Source organism: Anolis sagrei, chromosome 5 (genome assembly GCF_037176765.1).
Source record: "Anolis sagrei isolate rAnoSag1 chromosome 5, rAnoSag1.mat, whole genome shotgun sequence".
In the NCBI taxonomy this organism is placed as follows: domain Eukaryota; kingdom Metazoa; phylum Chordata; class Lepidosauria; order Squamata; family Dactyloidae; genus Anolis; species Anolis sagrei.
Genome location: NC_090025.1, coordinates 70,060,242 through 70,079,298, shown reverse-complemented (window position 1 = coordinate 70,079,298; position 19,057 = coordinate 70,060,242). Strand labels below are relative to the sequence as shown.

At 36.7% G+C, this 19,057-nt stretch overlaps 1 protein-coding gene across 11 annotated transcripts in view; it reads left to right on the top strand.

Moving 5' to 3' along the window:
* Positions 1-19,057, top strand: part of PCM1 (pericentriolar material 1) — a 57,214-nt gene that overhangs the window by 21,739 nt on the left and 16,418 nt on the right. For 8 of the 11 annotated variants that reach the window (XM_060778583.2, XM_067468748.1, XM_067468746.1 and 5 more), the window contains 14 exons: positions 57-233; positions 2,496-2,650; positions 3,665-3,888; positions 5,635-5,783; positions 6,403-6,532; positions 6,988-7,098; positions 7,574-7,764; positions 8,595-8,792; positions 9,550-9,772; positions 11,186-11,331; positions 11,768-11,958; positions 12,231-12,402; positions 13,211-13,566; positions 14,461-14,628. In XM_060778583.2, coding sequence (XP_060634566.2) covers positions 57-233; positions 2,496-2,650; positions 3,665-3,888; positions 5,635-5,783; positions 6,403-6,532; positions 6,988-7,098; positions 7,574-7,764; positions 8,595-8,792; positions 9,550-9,772; positions 11,186-11,331; positions 11,768-11,958; positions 12,231-12,402; positions 13,211-13,566; positions 14,461-14,628 — 2,591 coding nt within the window. The remainder of the gene's footprint in view (positions 1-56; positions 234-2,495; positions 2,651-3,664; positions 3,889-5,634; positions 5,784-6,402; positions 6,533-6,987; positions 7,099-7,573; positions 7,765-8,594; positions 8,793-9,549; positions 9,773-11,185; positions 11,332-11,767; positions 11,959-12,230; positions 12,403-13,210; positions 13,567-14,460; positions 14,629-19,057) is intronic. The other 3 variants (XM_067468747.1, XM_067468752.1, XM_067468751.1) reach the window with 1 other exon arrangement.

Here is a 19,057-nt window from a genome sequence, read left to right as displayed (position 1 = left end):
TTAAATAATTCAAACTCTACTGAACATTCTGTCACTTTAAACACTTTGCATTGTAGGAAATTGAATGAAGTTCGGAAGAGGCTTAATGAATTGCGTGAATTAGTGCACTACTATGAACAGACCTCAGATATGATGACAGATGCCGTTAATGAGAACACTAAAGGGGAAGAAGAGACAGAGGATTCAGAGTGTGATTCTGACCTTGAGAATCCACAGCCTGTTACCAATATTAGGTTGGTTATTATTGGCATTCTTCTGTTAAAATGATGGTGACAAAATGACATAGATCTTACATTATCAAAATCAAATCATGCTACAATAATTGGTTTTATCTGGAATACCTGAGAAATGAGCATATTCTTAGAGGAAGTGAGGAAAAGGAAGCCTGTGTGTCCTGCTGCTTCTTATTACCAATTGCTTTGTCTTACCTATTTTTCTCTTTTATCCCAGAATGCACCTAATTTAATTCATGTCTGGAAGTGACATTTTTTTCACGCTTTGCCCCCAAATAACTGTTATATTCCTTATCGCATCAAGATATGTGTCACTGCCTCTTCCAGGTTATATCTTGAACAGGAGGTGCTTAACTCCATTCATTCACCAAGAGTAGGATATTCTCTATTCATACCTGAAAAAAGAAGTCTCATAGTAACTAACTGCTTCTCTGTTTTCCAGCAGCAGCGAAGAATATGCTACTCTTGGTGAGTGGTAGGAGTTAACTAAAATGGAAGTAAAATACATTATGTGTACTACTGAAGCACATTGTAAATTAGTCCATCATGTTTCATTCAAGAAATAAGCAGGCTGGGCACTTGCTTCACTGCAGACAGTGCTTGTCCTGCAGTTTAAAGACTGGGATTTCTGAGTGGTACGAAGGAGCAGTTGACACAAATTGTCACCACCCAGAAAAGAAGCAGGTGTTCTACTCTCCCTTTGTTTTTTCTTCTGTCTCATGTAGATAAATGAAGTTTCAGAGAAGTGAAACATCAGACGTGAAATTGATTGTACTAGAAGATAGCCTTTTAACTCAAATCTAATGCTCACCTTTTTTGGCTAAATTACCTTGCTGAAATGAGGGTGCACATTAGATTTGTGTCATATTTAGTAATCTTCGTGCTGAACTGAAGAAAAAGGGGAAGCTACTTCAGTAGCTGTTCTTGGAGTTCCTGTTTGAGGGATTCTATCTCTAATTTAATGGCCATGGCTCCATGCTGTGCCATCTTGGATTTGTAGTGAGGCATCAGCATCCTTTGGCAGAGAAGGCTCAAGACCTTATCAAACTGCAGCCCCCGTGATTCCATAGCATTGAACCAAAGCTAGAAAGTTAGAGTGGATCTACAGCAGGCATGGTCAAACTTCGCCCTCCAGGTGTTTTGGACTTCAACTTCCACAATTCCTAACAGCCTTGTTAGGAATTTGAAGTCCAAAACATCTGGATGGCCAAAGTTTGCCCATGCCTGATCTACGGCATAGATGTGCCCCCAAGGTTTTCCTTTCCATTGCTGGGAGCATTGGCGTTCTAACACTTCCTGAGTCATTGCTTCCCAGGTTTCACTTATTAGATGTGGCAAACTGTTTTTGATGCATAATAGTTTCAGAAGCAGGATGTGATGAGACCCAACTCTTCTTTCCCCTCTCTTTGTACTTGTGAATCTAAGGAGTTATTTGGATCCTAGCCACAATGTTAAGATATATGGTTTTTGGATCAGTGTGATGGGTTTTCTCCAAGATAATTATTTAATTGCTGTTGGTACAATGAGGTATGAATAAATTCTGCTTATCTGCTTTGGTAATGTACACACACTGCTTCCCAAAATATTGAATTTTCAATGGATTTGACTCTTGTGTTGCAGTGAGTTTTCTGGACTGTATGGCCATGTTCCAAAAGGATTCTCTCCTGAGGTTTCACCCACATTTATGGCAGGCATCATCAGAGGTTGAGGGGGTTCTGTTGGAAACTAAGCAAGTGAGGTTTGTATATCTGTAGAATGTCCAGGGTGGGAGAAAGAACTCTTGTCTGGAGGGAATGCTTCTGGAACATGGCCATACAGCCCGGAAAGCTCACAGCAACCCAGTGATTCTGGCCGTGAAAACCTTCGACAACACAATTTGGGTTTCCTATCCTTTAGTATATTGCACGTTGTTGCTGTTTTGAAAGTAAGAGAAAGCTATATTGGAAGAACCACATACATTTCATAATACAGTTTGCCTTTGGTGTCTGTTGGAGTTTGGTTTCAAGACCTCTCGTCATAAATAGTGGCGTAGTGAAATGTTGTCCCTAATACTAAATGGCAATTTTATTTTATTTATTTATTGCTGGGGGGTTGGAGGGCAGGGTATTTTTTAATCTATGATGGTGGAATCTGTGGCTATTGGGAGCAGCCAGTATGTCTTTCTCATACTTTTTGTTACACAATTTTGTTTTGATTATTTTTGGTATAGAACTTGAGATGACATAAGTAAATGATATTTAATGTTGTTTTTTTCCTACCTAGAAATCCACAGGGCAGTAGTAACTGGAGTGAAATCAATTGTAACAGTAATTTGCAGTGTGGAACTAATAATAGAAGTGGAAATCACCTTAATACAGCCTGTGAAATAAACAACCGATCTGCTAACATAAGGATGTTGAATATGCCTTCAAGCGTAGGTATGTTTTGGGAATAATGTTAGAGCTGATTTTCTAAGAGCAGAAAAAAAAGTTACATTAATATTTTGATTGCTGAAATATTACTTTTTGGTTTGTTTTTTAAAATCTTTTTTTGAATCTTGAACATGAGATGTATTGATTGTTTTTAAAATGTCCTCTTATATCCTCAGTAACCTGAGGCTGACATTCTTAGAATACATTTGGAGTATAATTCCAAAAAATAATACTTAATTTAGTTTTATGTTAGAATAGCCTGTTAGGACAATAGTGTGTTCACATTAATATGCATATCTTAATATGATATTGCTCAAGGATTTAAAACAGAATATTGGATCAGTTCTTATTGGTACTTGGATGTCAGACTAGCAATGAATAACAGGCTGTGTTCCAGAGGAAGAAACTGCCAAAAACCACATCTGAATATTCCATACCTAAGAAAACCCTACGAAATACATAGAGTTGTCATAATATTATTTATTTATTTACTGTATTTATATTCCACCCTTCTCACCATGAAGGGAACTCAGAGTGGCCATGCTTTTGAAGACACATGCACACACAAGCTTACACCGCAGAGCAACATCAGAGGAAGTTGTCTTATATTGACTGAAACTATTGTTCCCACTGACTCAGTGTTGTGAACTCAGAAAGGAAGCAAGGGCTTTCAGAGGTTTCAGGCAGAATTCTTTCCTTCCATTTCCTTGAGTTCCCTGGTGTTTCCTGGTCTCCCATCTAAGTACTAATCAGACCAAGTCCTAGTTACTCTCAGACATGATCAGAAGTATTCAGTTAGATGCTAATGTAATTTTCTTCATATGAGAGAAGGGAGAATGCTCTTTGAAGCAGGTGCTTGCTATCTGTCTTTGTGATAAGCACTTAACTAAAAAGAGATTTTAAAAAATCTATCTCATTAATTTAAGATGCTTGAAAATGTTTAATTGACTAATGTGGATTAAGTGATTTAAATATTTCAGCATTGCTTATAATTAGCCATTTCATTTTGTTTACTTTGAGACTGTCATTATAATAGAGAAGATGATAGTATAGAAATACCTCAAGGTGAGGATGACGACATTGGTCCTGAAGCTGATAGAGCTAGTGAAGCTTCCTTATCCAGTCGCAGAAGCAGCATTGTTGACGAGGCACCTGTTGATGCAGAGTTTGAGCAAAAGATTAACAGACTTATAGCAGCCAAACAGAAACTAAGGCAGCTACAAAATCTGGTTGCTATGGTTCAGGTATGTTCCCGTTAATAAAGATGGCAGTTCATTGACTTAAAACACATCATTTTGATATTGGTTTTATTTTGAAAATCAGTGTGCTATAATTCTGGTTGGTTTAAGATTAGCTTTGTCCTGCATGTTTTGAAATCCTTTCCAGCCAGAAAATATTTAGAATGTGTTTTCTTTCCTCCAGGTTTAAAAATTTATTTATTTATTTAGTGTAAAAAATAATAGCAAAATTCAATGCCTCACATACATAAAAACCAAATCATAAATCTAAACAAAACAAACAACTATGCAATAAGACAATTAACCATAAGATAAAACAACATTTAAACATGGAGACATAAAAATGAAAACCACCTAATAAAAACATTAAAATCACATGATCCAAACTCGTAGACCAGGGCCATTCCAAATGTTGATTGCACAAATTCCATATTTACTTCTTGTACTGCTTTACTTTACTATGAAATGAAATAAGAATTATATTTTATGAAAGAAACTGATTTTTAAAGTAACAGAATTATGACATTTTAAGATGTGATCCCAACAAATTAAATCACACTAATTCCTGTGAAGAAAAGTTGAACAAATGGTTAATTCTTTCATCAAAATCAGTTGGGACTTAATTTGGCTAGGTAGCATTCAAACAGTCCCCCCTCCCCTCATAGATATGTGTATCCATGCTTATACAGTAGACTCACAGTTAACTGGAACACCAGAACTCTCAAACAACTTACAATAAATAAATAATAGTACTGCATTCATAAAGATGTTTTTATAACACAGTAAAACTGTGTTACTTAAGTTTTTTTTACTGTGCTACATAAGTAACACAGTAAAATTGTGTTACTTATTTGTTTTAATTTGGTTTTAATTATTTTATTTAACTATCAATATCAAGTGAATTCAGAGTTTATTATATGGTATAGTATGGGGTATAGTATTAATTAGGCCTGTTATTACCAGTAACTCTCAAGCAATCTGAAACTACATGTATTTGAAATCTACCAGTCCCCATGAGTACTGGTTAACTGAGATTGTTTTGTGTATATTCACACACACACACAGCGCTAGAGTAGGCACTCTCATTTTAGGTTAGAGATGCAGGTTTTCCATGAAAGTGAAAAAACCACAAATAAAAACCTTCTATTTTTTTTACTTGAGATAAAACCCAGGAATCCCAGCCAGCTTAACTGCTGTTAGGAACTGTGGAATCTGAAGTCCAAAACACCTGGAGAACCAAAGGTTGGGAACCACTGCTCTAGGTCCTCCAGCACAACACTTTGATCGACTTCTGGAGGACCTGGAGGAATTAGAAATTCATAGGGATAAGACATTAATCAAATCTGCCAAAGTCAAACCCTCAAATGTTCGTGTGTATAAACTATGTGCTATGTGTATAAAGGTTCCATTTATTATATCACCTTAGAATTGGGTCTAAATATAATTATTTTTACTGAAAATGAGATAATTTAGTGTGCTTGTAAGACTTCAAATTGCTTGTGTAGTTTTCTACTACAGAGAATGTATTTGACACTTCTGTCCTTCTGCCTTGGACTTTGGGAAACACCTCTGTCCCCAAACAGGATTAAATTCCATTGTTTAAAAACCAACATGTAGCAATGTTTGCATCAAATGTTCAGCATAATGTCTCAATTTCAGTGCAGCCAGAGATCGAGAACTTGTTTGTATGACCTCATATTTTGAAAATGAATTCAGAGAGATCACACCTGAAAATACTACTGCTCTTTTTAGGATGATGAAGGTGCACCAGAGGCTGCAGGGCGGGATAATGTAGATCAGTACTATTTGGCTGAAGAAGAAAAAGAACAACAGCAGCCAAATAATGTCCTAACAAATGCAAACAAGTCAGAGAAGGCTGTGGCTCTGAATGAAAAAGCAAGGTATGGCTACTTTGACTTGAAGTTTGTAATGAACTGGATCCAAAATTTCAGGGTCTATTTTTAGGCTGAGATGTTAAATTGGATATTTATTTATTTACTATGTATACTGCTTTTCTCACCCCTGAGGAGAGACAAAGCCGTGTACATCAAACAATGGCAAAATTAAATGCCAACGTACATACAAACAAAGCATATAACTTAAACATGTCACATCACTATACATTATATAGTTAAAACATGACTTAGATCAGTGTTTCTCAAACTCTTCCCCTCCAGGTGTTTTGGACATCAGCTCCTAGAAATTCCAGCCAGCTTATTAGATATAAGGAATTATGGAAGCTGAAGTCCAAACAATCTGGAGGAGCAGAGTTACTGTCACATACAGATTATTTTATTTAGCACACTTTTTGGTATACTGTTCCCTGTATAGCCATGAATGGCAGTGTCTGAGACTTCACTTTCCTATCATCTTCAACATAATAGTTGTCTAACGCTCTTGGTCAAACCCAACCTCTTGTTTGAGTAGGTGATCACCAGTTCTCATATGCCACCACTACTTTATTTACTCTTGTGCAATCTGGTTCCAGAAGACGATAAAATGGGAATTTCCTTATTTTAGGGAGAAATTTTATGAAGCAAAACTTCAGCAGCAGCAGAGAGAACTCAAGCATCTCCAGGAAGAAAGAAAGAAATTAATAAAGATCCAAGAAAAAATCCAGGTGTTGCAGAAGGCTTGTCCAGATCTCCAAGTAGGTGAAATGCTTGAATGAGGATAGCCCTGCCCCCAAAGAGATCTTTTTGTTAGCATAATGCCCTGATATTAACAGTGATAGTTCGCTTTTAGCCGGGCAATTCAAGGCTGGAACAAGCTGAGCTGGGGCACAAACATTGCTATTAGCCATGTGCTTTGTGGATGCAAAGGTAATTCTTGAAAATGTGGCACTATTGTATTGAAAGGTCAGAGAACAGAAAAAAATGTATTTTGGAAAAGGAGCCCTGATAGTGGAATGGTTGGATGAGGAGGTCAAAAGCATAAAAAATGATAGAAAGTATCATACAGTTACTAAGAAGCATATTGCAGTTCAGTGTTATCTATTATACAATTTTGCCACTTTTGCCTGTTAATCAAACAATGCTACAGAATTCAGATTAGGGATCTTAGAACATTGATTTCATTGTAATTTTAATATTCTGTTCACTCTAGCTGTCATCTAGCTTGGATAATTGTCCAGGGAATACTTCAACTGCTAATGAAATCAATGCAGGAAACAAAGCTATGGATCAGCCAGAAGAAAAGGCCTTGGTGGATAGTGAGGTACCATATCAGAGTTTTTATGAATGTATTTCCAGTCAATCTTTGTTTGTAAATGCACTGTTGCATTGGACTGTTCACCATCCATTTTATTACTTTAATTGAAGTATACAGTGAGTCTTTTGAATTTTTTTTAATTCCAGATAGTATCCATATCAAATCACCCTGACAAGATTAATGCTTTTTGAGAAGTTACATTGGACAACAATTTAGAAGTTTTAAGAAGAAAAGCTGGATGAGAATTAAGATGTAAAAGGGCCATTGGGATCCTATGGGGAAGAGATTTTTTTGTATCATTCTCTTGCATCTCTTTCTCTCCTCATGGTTTTACAGAAAAGCTGTGCTTGTTTAACAGCAGATTGCTCTCTGAACTAGTCGAACCATAAGCATCTCAAAGGCTCACATATGCTAACAAGAATGTAATATTGATTTATATTTCATATTAATATTTTCAATTAATATTTTATTTTCCAAACAGCTTTGGTCTGAGATGCGTAGACATGAGCTTCTAAGGGAGGAATTACGGCAGAGAAGAAAACAGCTTGAAGCTTTAATGGCTGAGCACCAGAGAAGAAGAGATTTAGCAGATACCACATCTGCTGGTGCTGCTTCTGTGAAAAGTGATGGATCAGAAACTCAATGCACTCCCCATCAAAGCAGAACAGAAAAGTAAGGGGAAAACCTTCATTTAATTTTATATAAGAATGGAAATTTAAGCTACTGCTATGTTTGAGGATGCATCAGAACACCTTTGTCCTTACAGTCCTCTGTGGCTGTAGAATTTTGTTGGGGAATTTTGGAGGCTTCTGGAAAAAGTGTGTTTTCCCAGTTTAGTTTCTAGAAACATGTTCTATATTCTAGTCATGTATTGTAAAGACAGCTATTTCTTCAGAATTGTAATTGGACAAGGAATATTTTTTAAATAGTCATAATTTGAATAACTATAGTGCTTTCCCCCACAAATTTTAAGAGTTATAATAATTTATCATGGTTATGGTCATTTTCAGTGCCTCTCTGTACTTAAAATTATCATGAAAAACCAGATGATGTACATTTTTAAAATTACATTTATACCCCACCCTCTCTCACCCCAAAGGGGACTCAGAGCGGCTTACAAGTAATATGTACATACAATGCAACATATTATTAGCATAGCACAATATTAACATTATATATTACTATATTGTACAATAACTATACTGTAATATTATTAGTAATATTGCATGAAATATATAATTAATATTATATTCTTTTATATTGTATTAAATTATAATATTATTATCAATATTATATATCTATGTACAATATTTATTTATTTATTTATTTATTTACTTTGCTTATATTATTATATTATATATTATATTATTGCCGAGGGGAAGGGCCTGCAACTGATGGCACAGGAGACAAGTTGGAACTTTAGTTGGCTCTGTGTGACCTAACTTTTCTTCTTAGGCCCTAGCACACCATGACTGTTTTCTTTTTAAAATACCTGCTACTAGAACAATGGCCACATGGGGAGGGTCTACTCAGTGTGCACTTGATGAAGATGAAGTCGATGAAGATGCTTATCTTTCTGATGGACTTGCTCAAGCAGAAGAGGAGGAAGAGGAAGAACAAGATTCTAGTTCCAATGAACTGTCCATATGTCCCAATAATGTAGACCAAAGCTCATACTGTGCAAAGGAAGATAAACAGAGGTTAGTTGTGTGTTGTTTATCAATATTAAAGTTGTGGTAAATTGCTCCAAGAGGGCAATTACTCCTTGACACTATTTAAAACACTGTTTTTAATTGAGTGTTACTTATTGTTTTATATGTCTAAATGTTTTATTTAATTGTATTTTAAAATTGTTTTCTTTTTTTTTTTTTTTTGGTTCTGTTTTCAGGTACCTTGTGCTTTGTATAAGCCGCACCGAGTCCCTTTGGAGAGATGGTGGTGGGATATAATAATCATCATCATCTTTATTTATATCCCATCACCATCTCCCGGTGGGGACTCGGGGCGGCTTAAAAAGGCACTCCAGGGTGCATATATATAATATTACAAGAATAAAGTTGTTATTAATAGTTCTTTATGATGTAAGTGCTTTGTGTTATTTTGGTTGCTTCATGTGTGAGTTTACCATTCAACTATACAGAGTTGTAGCTAATTAATTTTGGAAATTCAACTGAAATATTTATGGAGATGGTAAAAGTCTGTAAAGGAACAGAAGCACATGTGTTCCATCTGGATTATAGATACAAGCAACTCCCCTCAAAAAGATAGGGAAGGGAGAATGTATGTATAAATTAGTTATCTAATCTATGATCTTACCTGTATGACAGCAGGGAAGAAGTGTGTCTACGGAAATATAGACCTGTGATTTTTTTACGCTGAATATAGGCTTGTAATGTTTTGCCCCAAAAGCAGAATTTTGAAATATGTAACTCCTTGTCATAATACTCATTATTCTAGCTGGAAAAATCCACGTCCATTTTCAGCAGATGGAAACTACCGTCCTCTAGCAAAAGCAAAGCAACAACAAAACATCAGCATGCGCCGTCAAGAAAACCATCGTTGGATGTCTGAACTTTCTTATGTGGAGGAGAAAGAACAATGGCAAGAACAAATTAACCAGCTGAAAAAACAGCTTGAATTTAGCGTTAGTATTTGCCAGACCTTAATGCAGGATCAACAGGTAAAAGGCTTTTTGGGTTTTCTTTCTTATATCCTAACTTATTTGAGAGATAATATCATTGTTGAAACAGAGTCAGGACTAAAGCTTTTAGAAGTGGCCAGTACATTGATGTACTTGGTGGGTTATTTCAACTTTCAAATTAAGGAGAGCATTGCAGACTATTTCTTTTTGTGTAGCCCAACACTTGGTGTCTGGGATCGTCTTCTTCCTATTGATTGTAAGCATTGAACGAGACATCTGTGAATGGATTAACTCTCGTCAAGACTCACTCCAGCTAGAATTATGCACTATTGTTGTATAGAACCCTGGGTTCCTTCCATTTCATTAATTTTTGCCTGTTTACTATTACTGGAATTCTTTGATTCCTTACTGTTTCTGCATTTTAAAGGTATTTTCCTTACTGTGCTAATCTTTGTCTTTCATGCTTTCTTGGATAAAAACAAGACACCCTTCATCTTTCTTCCCTTTTTTTCCTTTGACTTTTACTGATTCCTTCTCTGGGTTTCCCATTTTGAATTGAAAAAATTGCTCAACCAAATTGAGGCTATTGTGTGAACAGGAGAGGAAGTAGCCATAATTTTTATGAGTTATTAAATCTGTCTTGAAATGTAGTGGCAATCTTGGTTAATATAAATTGTTATCCCAACTCTGATTTCTTGTGAGCATGTTACTAGACTAACTCCAGAGACAGCATAATTCCTGGAGCATATTCTGTTTATTTTTTGGGCTAGTTTTAGTAAATTTGGACTAATCATCAGATTCTGTGTTTCATGTATACATCAAGATGGTTATGAGACATTGCATATTCCTTGGCCATTACGGTCAGCTGTGATAAAGTCACTTTAGTGGTCTTCTTGCCTGTGGCTTTCCTTTTGGGAATCTGAAAGGCAGTCCATATGATCCTGTTGTTAGGATTTAATAGTGGATATTATTACTTTTATGGCCACCTGGTAGCACAGTGGTTTAAACCGCTGAGCTGCTGAACTTGCTGACAAAAGGTTGGCGGTACGAATCCGGGGAGCGGGCTGAGCTCCTGCTGTTAGTGCCAGCTTCTGCCAACCTAGCAGTTTGAAAACATGCAAATGTGAGTAGATCAATAAGTACTGCTTCTGTGGGAAGGTAACAGCGCTCCATGCAGTCATGCTGGCCACATGACCTTGAAGGTGTCCATGGACAACGCTGACTCTTCAGCATCACCCCCCAAAGTCAGATACAACTAGACTTAAAGGCAGGGGAAACCTTTATCTTTACTATTGTTACTTTTTCTATTGCTGCTTCTTTTAAATATTTTTGCTTGTTTTTGTTTTGCTCTACTGTGCATTATGTTTGAGGCATAGAAGAATAAAATATTTTAAGTGGCAAACTTTAATAAGAATTAAATTAGAATCAACATGTATTTTTTTTTCTTTGCAGAACCTTTCCTGCCTATTACAAACCTTGCTCACTGGTCCTTACAGTGTGATGCCCAGTAATGTTTCTTCACCACAAGTACATCTTATAATGCACCAGTTAAATCAATGCTATTCTCAACTGACCTGGCAACAAAATAATGTACAAAGGTATCGGTTTAATTTTTTTTTAGTCTGCCTTTCTCCACTGCTGAGCAGATAAATAAAATGGTACAAAGTATTTTGCTAGTAGAGAAAGAGAGTGGAGTATTTTGGAAGTGCAGTAAAGTCAAAAAGATAATGCAGTGAGGTGTGTCACATAATATAAAACTAATCACATTTTGGTACTATTTGTATTAATGTGATATAAATGAGAACATTATAATGGTCTGACATTCTTTGATGATATTTGTTTTATTTTGCCCTTCTTTGGCTGATATTTGGAAACTAGGTACAGCTGAAATTTAGCACTAGATGTGTTCTTATGTAGTACTGCTTGCTGAATAGCCTGGCATGCTTCTGACTATTGTTGTTAATAATTTGAATAACATTGTGCTTAAAAATCTGTTTTATAACTCACTTTTTAAAAAGCTTTCTTATTTCCTAGATTGAAGCAAATGTTAAACGATTTAATGCATCAACAAGAGCAGCAGCAGGCAAGAACAACCAAAAAGGAAAAATCCAGCAGGGCTCCACCACCTCCATCACCAACTGTGTTTTGTCCCTTCAGTTTTCCTTCCCAGACAATGAACTTATTCAACATGCCTGGATTCACAAATTTCTCTTCTTTTCCACCAGGTGGGCATTTCAGAATTGCATGGAAGATCATTAAATGGCTAGTATGGAAACTCCATGAGCCTTACCTTTTATTTCTAGATGAATGCTGGATGCAGTGGTGATAAGGACACAATGCGTAATCCATTTTAAAATCCTTGGAGAAAAATTGGATATAAATTTAATGAACTTTTCATACGTTATCTGACATTTACTATTTTTGCATTTTATGATATAAATATGTGCACTGAGCAGTGAGTCAAGTTATCAATTTCTTATTTGATTTTCTTTAATAGGTATCAACTTCAGCCCAATGTTTCCACCTGGTTTAGGGGATTTCTCACAAAACTGTAATGTTCAAAACAATGAGCAGCAGCCATTAGAACATAACACTACTGGGAAGACTGATTATATGGCATTTCCAAAACCATTTGAAAGTAGTTCCACTCCTGGAGCAGAGAAGCCAAGGTATTTTTTTAGTATCATTTGAATTATATGTGAGCTGTATTGCTTTTTTATCCCTTGCCTACATTTAAAAGAAAAAAATTGAATTGAATTAGCTTGTTACTAAGTTTTCTGAAAGTGTGTTTTTTCCTCTCATTTCATTACTTGTGAAACAGTGCTATGAATATCAATTTTGTAGTTGAACAATAATAACCTAGTTAAGAAAATCTGAACCCATTTGAAACATTTTGAAAGAAAACCCAACAGTTAATTTTATCAAGTGCATTTTCAGTTTCAAGCGGAATAATGACAGTAGAGTCGGATCTTTAGTATTTGAAGCATTTGATATCAAGTATTTGATATCAAGTAAGCCCTTGATATCCATGGGCTTTGGTTCCAAAACTCCCTGTGACTACCAAAATCCTTGGATGCTTAAATCCCACTACTTATAGTCGCATAGTAAACGGATTTCCCTTATATAAAGTAGCAAAAAATAAGGTTTGCTTTTGTTTTTTTTTATTTTTTTAAAACATTTTCAAGTTATGGATGGTTTAATCTATGAATTCTGAATTGGTAGATAGTAGTACGCTTTATTGATTAGCCCATCGGCTGTATCAAAACACTTGACAAACACATTTAACATATACATATACAGCATACAACCCACAGTACAACAGAAGTTAAAATAAACAAGCTCTGAATTGGTAGATAATTGAGAGGTGGCCATAATCAAATTTGTGACTAACCTTTTTAGTGAATTAATGCTTGTGAGTACATTTTGAAGTCTATTAGGCATTATCACAGTATTATAACCCTCTTTGTTTCTGTTAAGAGGCCAGAGGCAGTCTGAAGAAGAGCTGGAGAGTAGATCCGCATGGTTAAATGAACATCAAGGAGGAGGGAAAGAGAAACCGTTGTTCCTGAAGACTGGATTCGCAGTACCAGTACAAAATACAGCGTGTAGTAGTCAGAAAAGCCAGCCTGACACTGTCAGGAGAAGGGAATTTGATGAAGAATCTTTAGAGAGCTATAGCAGCATGCCAGATCCAGTGGATCCAACTACTGTGACAAAAACATTTAAACCTAGAAAAGCATCTGCACAGGCCAGCCTGGCTTCAAAAGACAAGACACCAAAGTCCAAGAGCAAGAGGAGCACTTCTCAGTTTAAAAACTGGCCTAGAACTAATGGTATGCTCATTTTAAGCAAACATAATTTGAGAGTGTTTGTTTTCTTTGCTTGTATATGGAATTTGTATATGGAATTTTCCTCTCATACAGGTAAATATACTTGCCCTCTATAGTCAATTCAAAGGCATATTTTTGTGGGATTTGCAATACGTATTTAAAATAAATAATAGAGTTGAAGAGAAATATTTACTTAAAATTGACCTCTGATAGTGTCACTTCCCTACATGGTTTTACAAGGAACTAATAATGGACTGCTACTGGAGCATACTTAGCATAAATTTGTTATCTTTATACATTCTTGAGTTCTGTACTACAAAGGGGTATATTAAAAATAAAATGAAAATAAAATTGATAGGTCATTTCTAAGTGAACATGTTTGGGAGCAAAATTGATTACTATTATTGGAATTTTATGGGATCAGATTGTTGTGACAGTCTATATTGAGAAAATATATTTCAAATACATTAATAGTAATGTAGATAAAATAACATTGTCTAATCCATGGGTTGCTGTGAGTTTTTCGGGCTGTATGCCATGTTCCAGAAATATTCTCTCCCAACGTTTAGCCCACATCGATAGCAGGCATCCTCAGACATTTCGAGGTCAGTTGGAAACTAGGCAAGTGAGGTTTATATATCTGTGGAATATCCAGGGTGGGAGAAAAAACACTTGTTTGCTTGAGGCAAGTGTGAATGTTGTAATTGGCCACATTGATTAGCATCTAATCCTTTTTTTCTGGTTTGGTCACTCTGATTTGAATATTGATTTCCTCAGAATCTTCTAATGGAGATCTTTAATATATACGGTTCATTAATCTGGGATTATGATATTTGACTCTGTGCAAAATCTTCAATAACTTGTGCAAGTTTTAAAAGCACATCTTTTCATTTTAAGGATTTGAAAGTGCCAGTGCATCTAGTACGTGTGAGCCTTATAAGCGAAATAGGAGTAGGCACTCCACTCGAAAAGAAGAAGTTACTCAAGCAAAAGTGTTCAGTAAAAAGAATCGGGAACAGCTGGAAAAAATAATTAAATACAGTAGATCATCAGAAATGTCTTCAGGTACAACAAGTTAAAAGTTTGCATTAAAATGAATTGTTACTTAAGATAAAATAGGATCAAAATTTGTTGGTAATGATGTATACTATTAATATAAGAGTTACTTACTGTTGTTACCAAATCACCACTAAATGTAGATAAATTGAGAAGTACTTTTGCATTCAATTATGGTCTTTTCAAATGGTTGCAGATAATACTTCATAGAATCCAGGGTTACTCATTTTTTTAACTATTTAAATTATATTATGTTATACTTTTAAATAAAATTTAATAGTACCGTATTTTCCAGTGTATAAGATGACTTTTTAACCCTGGAAAATCTTATGAAAAGTCGGGGGTCATCTTATATGCCAGGTACAAAAATTATGATATACAAGTACCATATTTTCTGGTGTACAAGACAGTTTTTAAAAGAGAAGAATAAAATCCAAGCTGTGTAGCTTGGATCTCCCTCCTGCTCTCTCCTTCTCTCCCTCCCTTCATGGGGCGGGTGGAGAAGGAGGCTCCCAGTGGCTCCCAGCCTCACATCGCTGCCGCCACCTCTTCTTTCACCCCTTTCCCTTGGAGACAGAGGGAAGGAGGTCCTCCGTGGGCAGAAGTGAGAGCTCTTTCAGTTGGGTAAAACCAAGGGAGAGACAGCAACCCTTTCCAAGTTCATTGAAAGCAGATTGAGTGAGGGAGAGTGGAGGAGGTGGCTTCTCCTCTTCTCTGTTGCCCAGAGGCTCCCAGCCTCGGGTCGCCGCCTCCTCCTCAGCCGCCGTACTGTCAGCCGAGGCAGGCATGGAGTGGAGGAGCCCCTCGGGGAGGCTGAAGCCTGGCAGCAGGAGCCTGGGCAGCCGAGGGGTGCAGCAGCAGCAGAAGCAGGCTTCCTCGCCCTTGGCATCTCTGAGCGGCGTGGCCTGAGGAGGAGAAGGGAGGGAGGAGGAGGAGGGTGGAGGGAGGGCTCAAGGAGGAGGAGCAGCAGGCCACATTGCCATGAAGACAATGGTGGCCCACTGAGTTGTACCCGCTGCTGCCACCAGCCTGCTGCTGGCTATGCCTCGCCATGAACCTCCTTCAGAAGACAGCCCTCAAGCCCGGAGCAAAGAAAGTTTTAGGAAAAGGATGTTGGAAGAGGGTAGTCTTATACGGCGAGTATATCCCAAACTCTATATTTTAATTGGAAAAATTGGAAGTCGTCTTATATGCCCAGTTGTCTTGTATGCTAGAAGATACATTATTTAACTGACAAAAATTGTTTCTATTTAATGAGCGACAACTTAAGTAAAAGCTTCATTCTCTAAACTTTTTTTAGAGCTTGGAAATGGGGAATAAATTGTGATTAAATCTTTATTTCACTAATGGTGATACAATGGAGTAAAATTCCAATTATAGCTTGATAACTTTCTTTTGCTTTTAATTATCTTTATATTTAAGGGAATGTGGCTTCACTGAATGGTGAAAGAGAAATACTACATAATTAAGGCACTGGCACATGCTGCTTCATTCAGTCATTATTTTAGAAAGTTATTCATTTTGGTTATTTTTGAGGAAAATAGGAGGCTTCCTTTTGGGAGCAAGGAGAAGTGATTGACACTTTGAGTCAGTTTTGAGAGTTAATTTTTTTTTGTTTTTGATGTCTCCCACAGTCTTATTTAGTAAAATCTGTCCCGGATGAGTGTGCTTTCGTCTTGCATTTTTTTTGGCCATTAAAAAAAACCAGGGGAAGTTTAAGACAGATCAGGATAGTCCCACAGGTTGCACTGATCTGCAAAGCCTGCATGTAGTTTGCAGATTGCCTGAATTAGACAACTAGTTTTCTTCCGATTTTGGTTGTATTTTGTGAACATATATAGTAAGTTAGCAGTGGCTGAGTTGGATACAGCATTAAGTTATAATTTAGTACTGTGAGAGCAAACAAATGTCACCTACCACCACAGGTTTCAGAGGAGGTTTCTTCCATTTTGATTAATTGCATTTCACTACGTTGTCTGAAATAGTAATTCATATTTACTATGGTTAACCTTGGTTTATGAAGTTGGCTTGCTTTCACTGACCATAATTAATCTTAACTGCTATCAAGAGTTCAAGTAATCAATTATAGTTAAGCTCAAATGCAAGCATCTAGTCTTTTCATATATGTTTGGCAGAAGAAGAAAGGAGTGTCTAGTCCAGAGGAAGGGAAGGGTCAGTTTCATCATCCACACACATTCATTTGTATAGCGGTGATGGGTGGTGGCAATATATTTGTGTGTGTTCTCCCACCCACCCCTTTTTGTGTGGTTCTTTGAAATTGTGGGAGATTATTTTAAATTTGAATTGTGAAGTATTTTTTAAAATTGGAAGTATTATATGTCTAATGTACTCTCAGCTATACACAAATTGCTGGCTTTAGCAGAATTGATATGCCGTTTTTTGCATATCAATTGAGACATATACTCAAATAATCCTTTTAGGAATCTTTTTTAAAAATTCATTTTGTTCTCTTGTGATTTTTTTGTTTCACCCCTGCCAAAAAACAAACAAGCAAAAGCCTGAAATATAAGGGCTCTTTGGGGATTGATTTGAAATGTTAATTAATTTTTCCCTTAAATATAAAGCTGTCTCAAGTCCCCATATTGGGACAAAGGCAGGATATAAATAAGTAAGTAAGTGACATTTCTCCCATTATTTCATTTGGCCTTGCTTTTATTTCTGATGCACATTTCTGTGTTTATCACTGTCTGTCCTTCCCGTCCACACCTTCCCTACAGCACATGCTAGAATACTGCAGCAGTCTAACAGAAATGCATGCCTAGAACCACCAGGTAATGCAGTAGTTGCTTAGCTTCTAAGCTTATCTGTCTTTATTCTCTGATCTCTTTTTCTAACTTTCATTGTTTTGCTTGTTGAAATAGCAAAAACTGTACAAATTGATTCTGCAAATTAATGTAACTGGCTTTTATCAGTTTGTTTTCTGTTATTATTGTCATTGTAATAATAACCAAATCTAGAATGTGAGTGGATTTGATTTTGATAAATCTGGTGCTTGATTCTAGTCTCAAACCCAACAAAATGTAATACCATGCACTGTTTTGTGCATTCTGCTGTTTGTTGCCATTGGCATACCAGGCATGCATGTAGCATGACATGGTTGTATCAGGAATGTGTATGTATGAGTGTTGCAGGTGTCTAGACTAGTGGTTCCCATTGCAACAAGAGCAACTGGTCTCGTGAAACTCTTATAGTGCCATGGCAATGGGGATGTTGGGGGGCGGGGGGAGGCTATCCATGAAAGGTGCGACAACAAACCTCTTGACTGCTGCTTCTTCTCCTCCTCCCTCCTCCTGAACTGAGCCGTTCCATGTTGCACCTGGAAGTGGGGGCGCCTTGGGGTCTTCATTTTTAGGCCTGTACCTGGGGTTATTTGGGGTGCTGATTCAGAAAATTGCATTGGATAGACCATATCAGCTATAGATTATTAAATATGTTTTTTTGTGGGTGAGCAGATGGTGACTACAGGATGGCATATGTTCTTTATCAGAAACTAGAGCTGATGTTGTCTATCCAATACAATTTTCTGAATTATCACCCCAAATAACCAAGCCAAATCTAAAATTGACTAAAAATTGATTTGTAACCCGTTTGGTATTAATGTTGGAGAGTGGTCCCTGGTCAAAATGGTCCCTGGTCAAGTGGTCCCTAGTCAAAAAAAGGTTGGGAACCACTGGTTTAGACACTTTGGTCAGCTATTACGTTTGAATTGGGGGTAGAGAATCAGAGGCCCCGGGGGTGTTGTGTATGTGAACCATGAGTCGTATCTGGCCCATCCCAGAGTACAGAAAGTGTTCTGTTGTGATTCTTAAACTTTCCTTGTACCTAGGTTTTCAGAAATTATTTTGGGGAAGTAAAGAATGGGTAGAGGTAAATAAATAGCCTGCCTTCTTATTCATTGTAACATTTATGAGTTCTCCCCCCTGCCTCAAATTTCAGGAAAAAATGTGGTGGGCAACACAGAGAAATAGGAAAACCCTGCTTATGTCTGTGTGTTTTGTCTCATCATCTGCACTTGCAAGATATTCACATTTCTGCCTTTCACAACTATAGCTGTGGTGACTAAGATGCTTTGAATCTCAGTTATGATTTTTTAATGATGGATGACCGACCCTAGTCCCATGTTCTCTCAACACATGAAGGGAAATCAGACTAGTCATGTCTCTTTCATGTTATTTCTGCCTTTCTCATGTGAAGTGATGAATTTAAATAGCAGACGTGTACTTTCCACATACATATAAAAAACAACATGAAAAAGGAGTTCTCTTGTTCATAGTCTTCCTCTCCATATGAGGAGAAGGGTGGAACAGTTCCCTCCTTAACAGGTACATAGAGCTTTTGTGTTATAACTTCATAGTATGACTAGTATTCTGAAAATACTCACTTTTACTTGAACACAGTCAATTGCTTTATTTATATC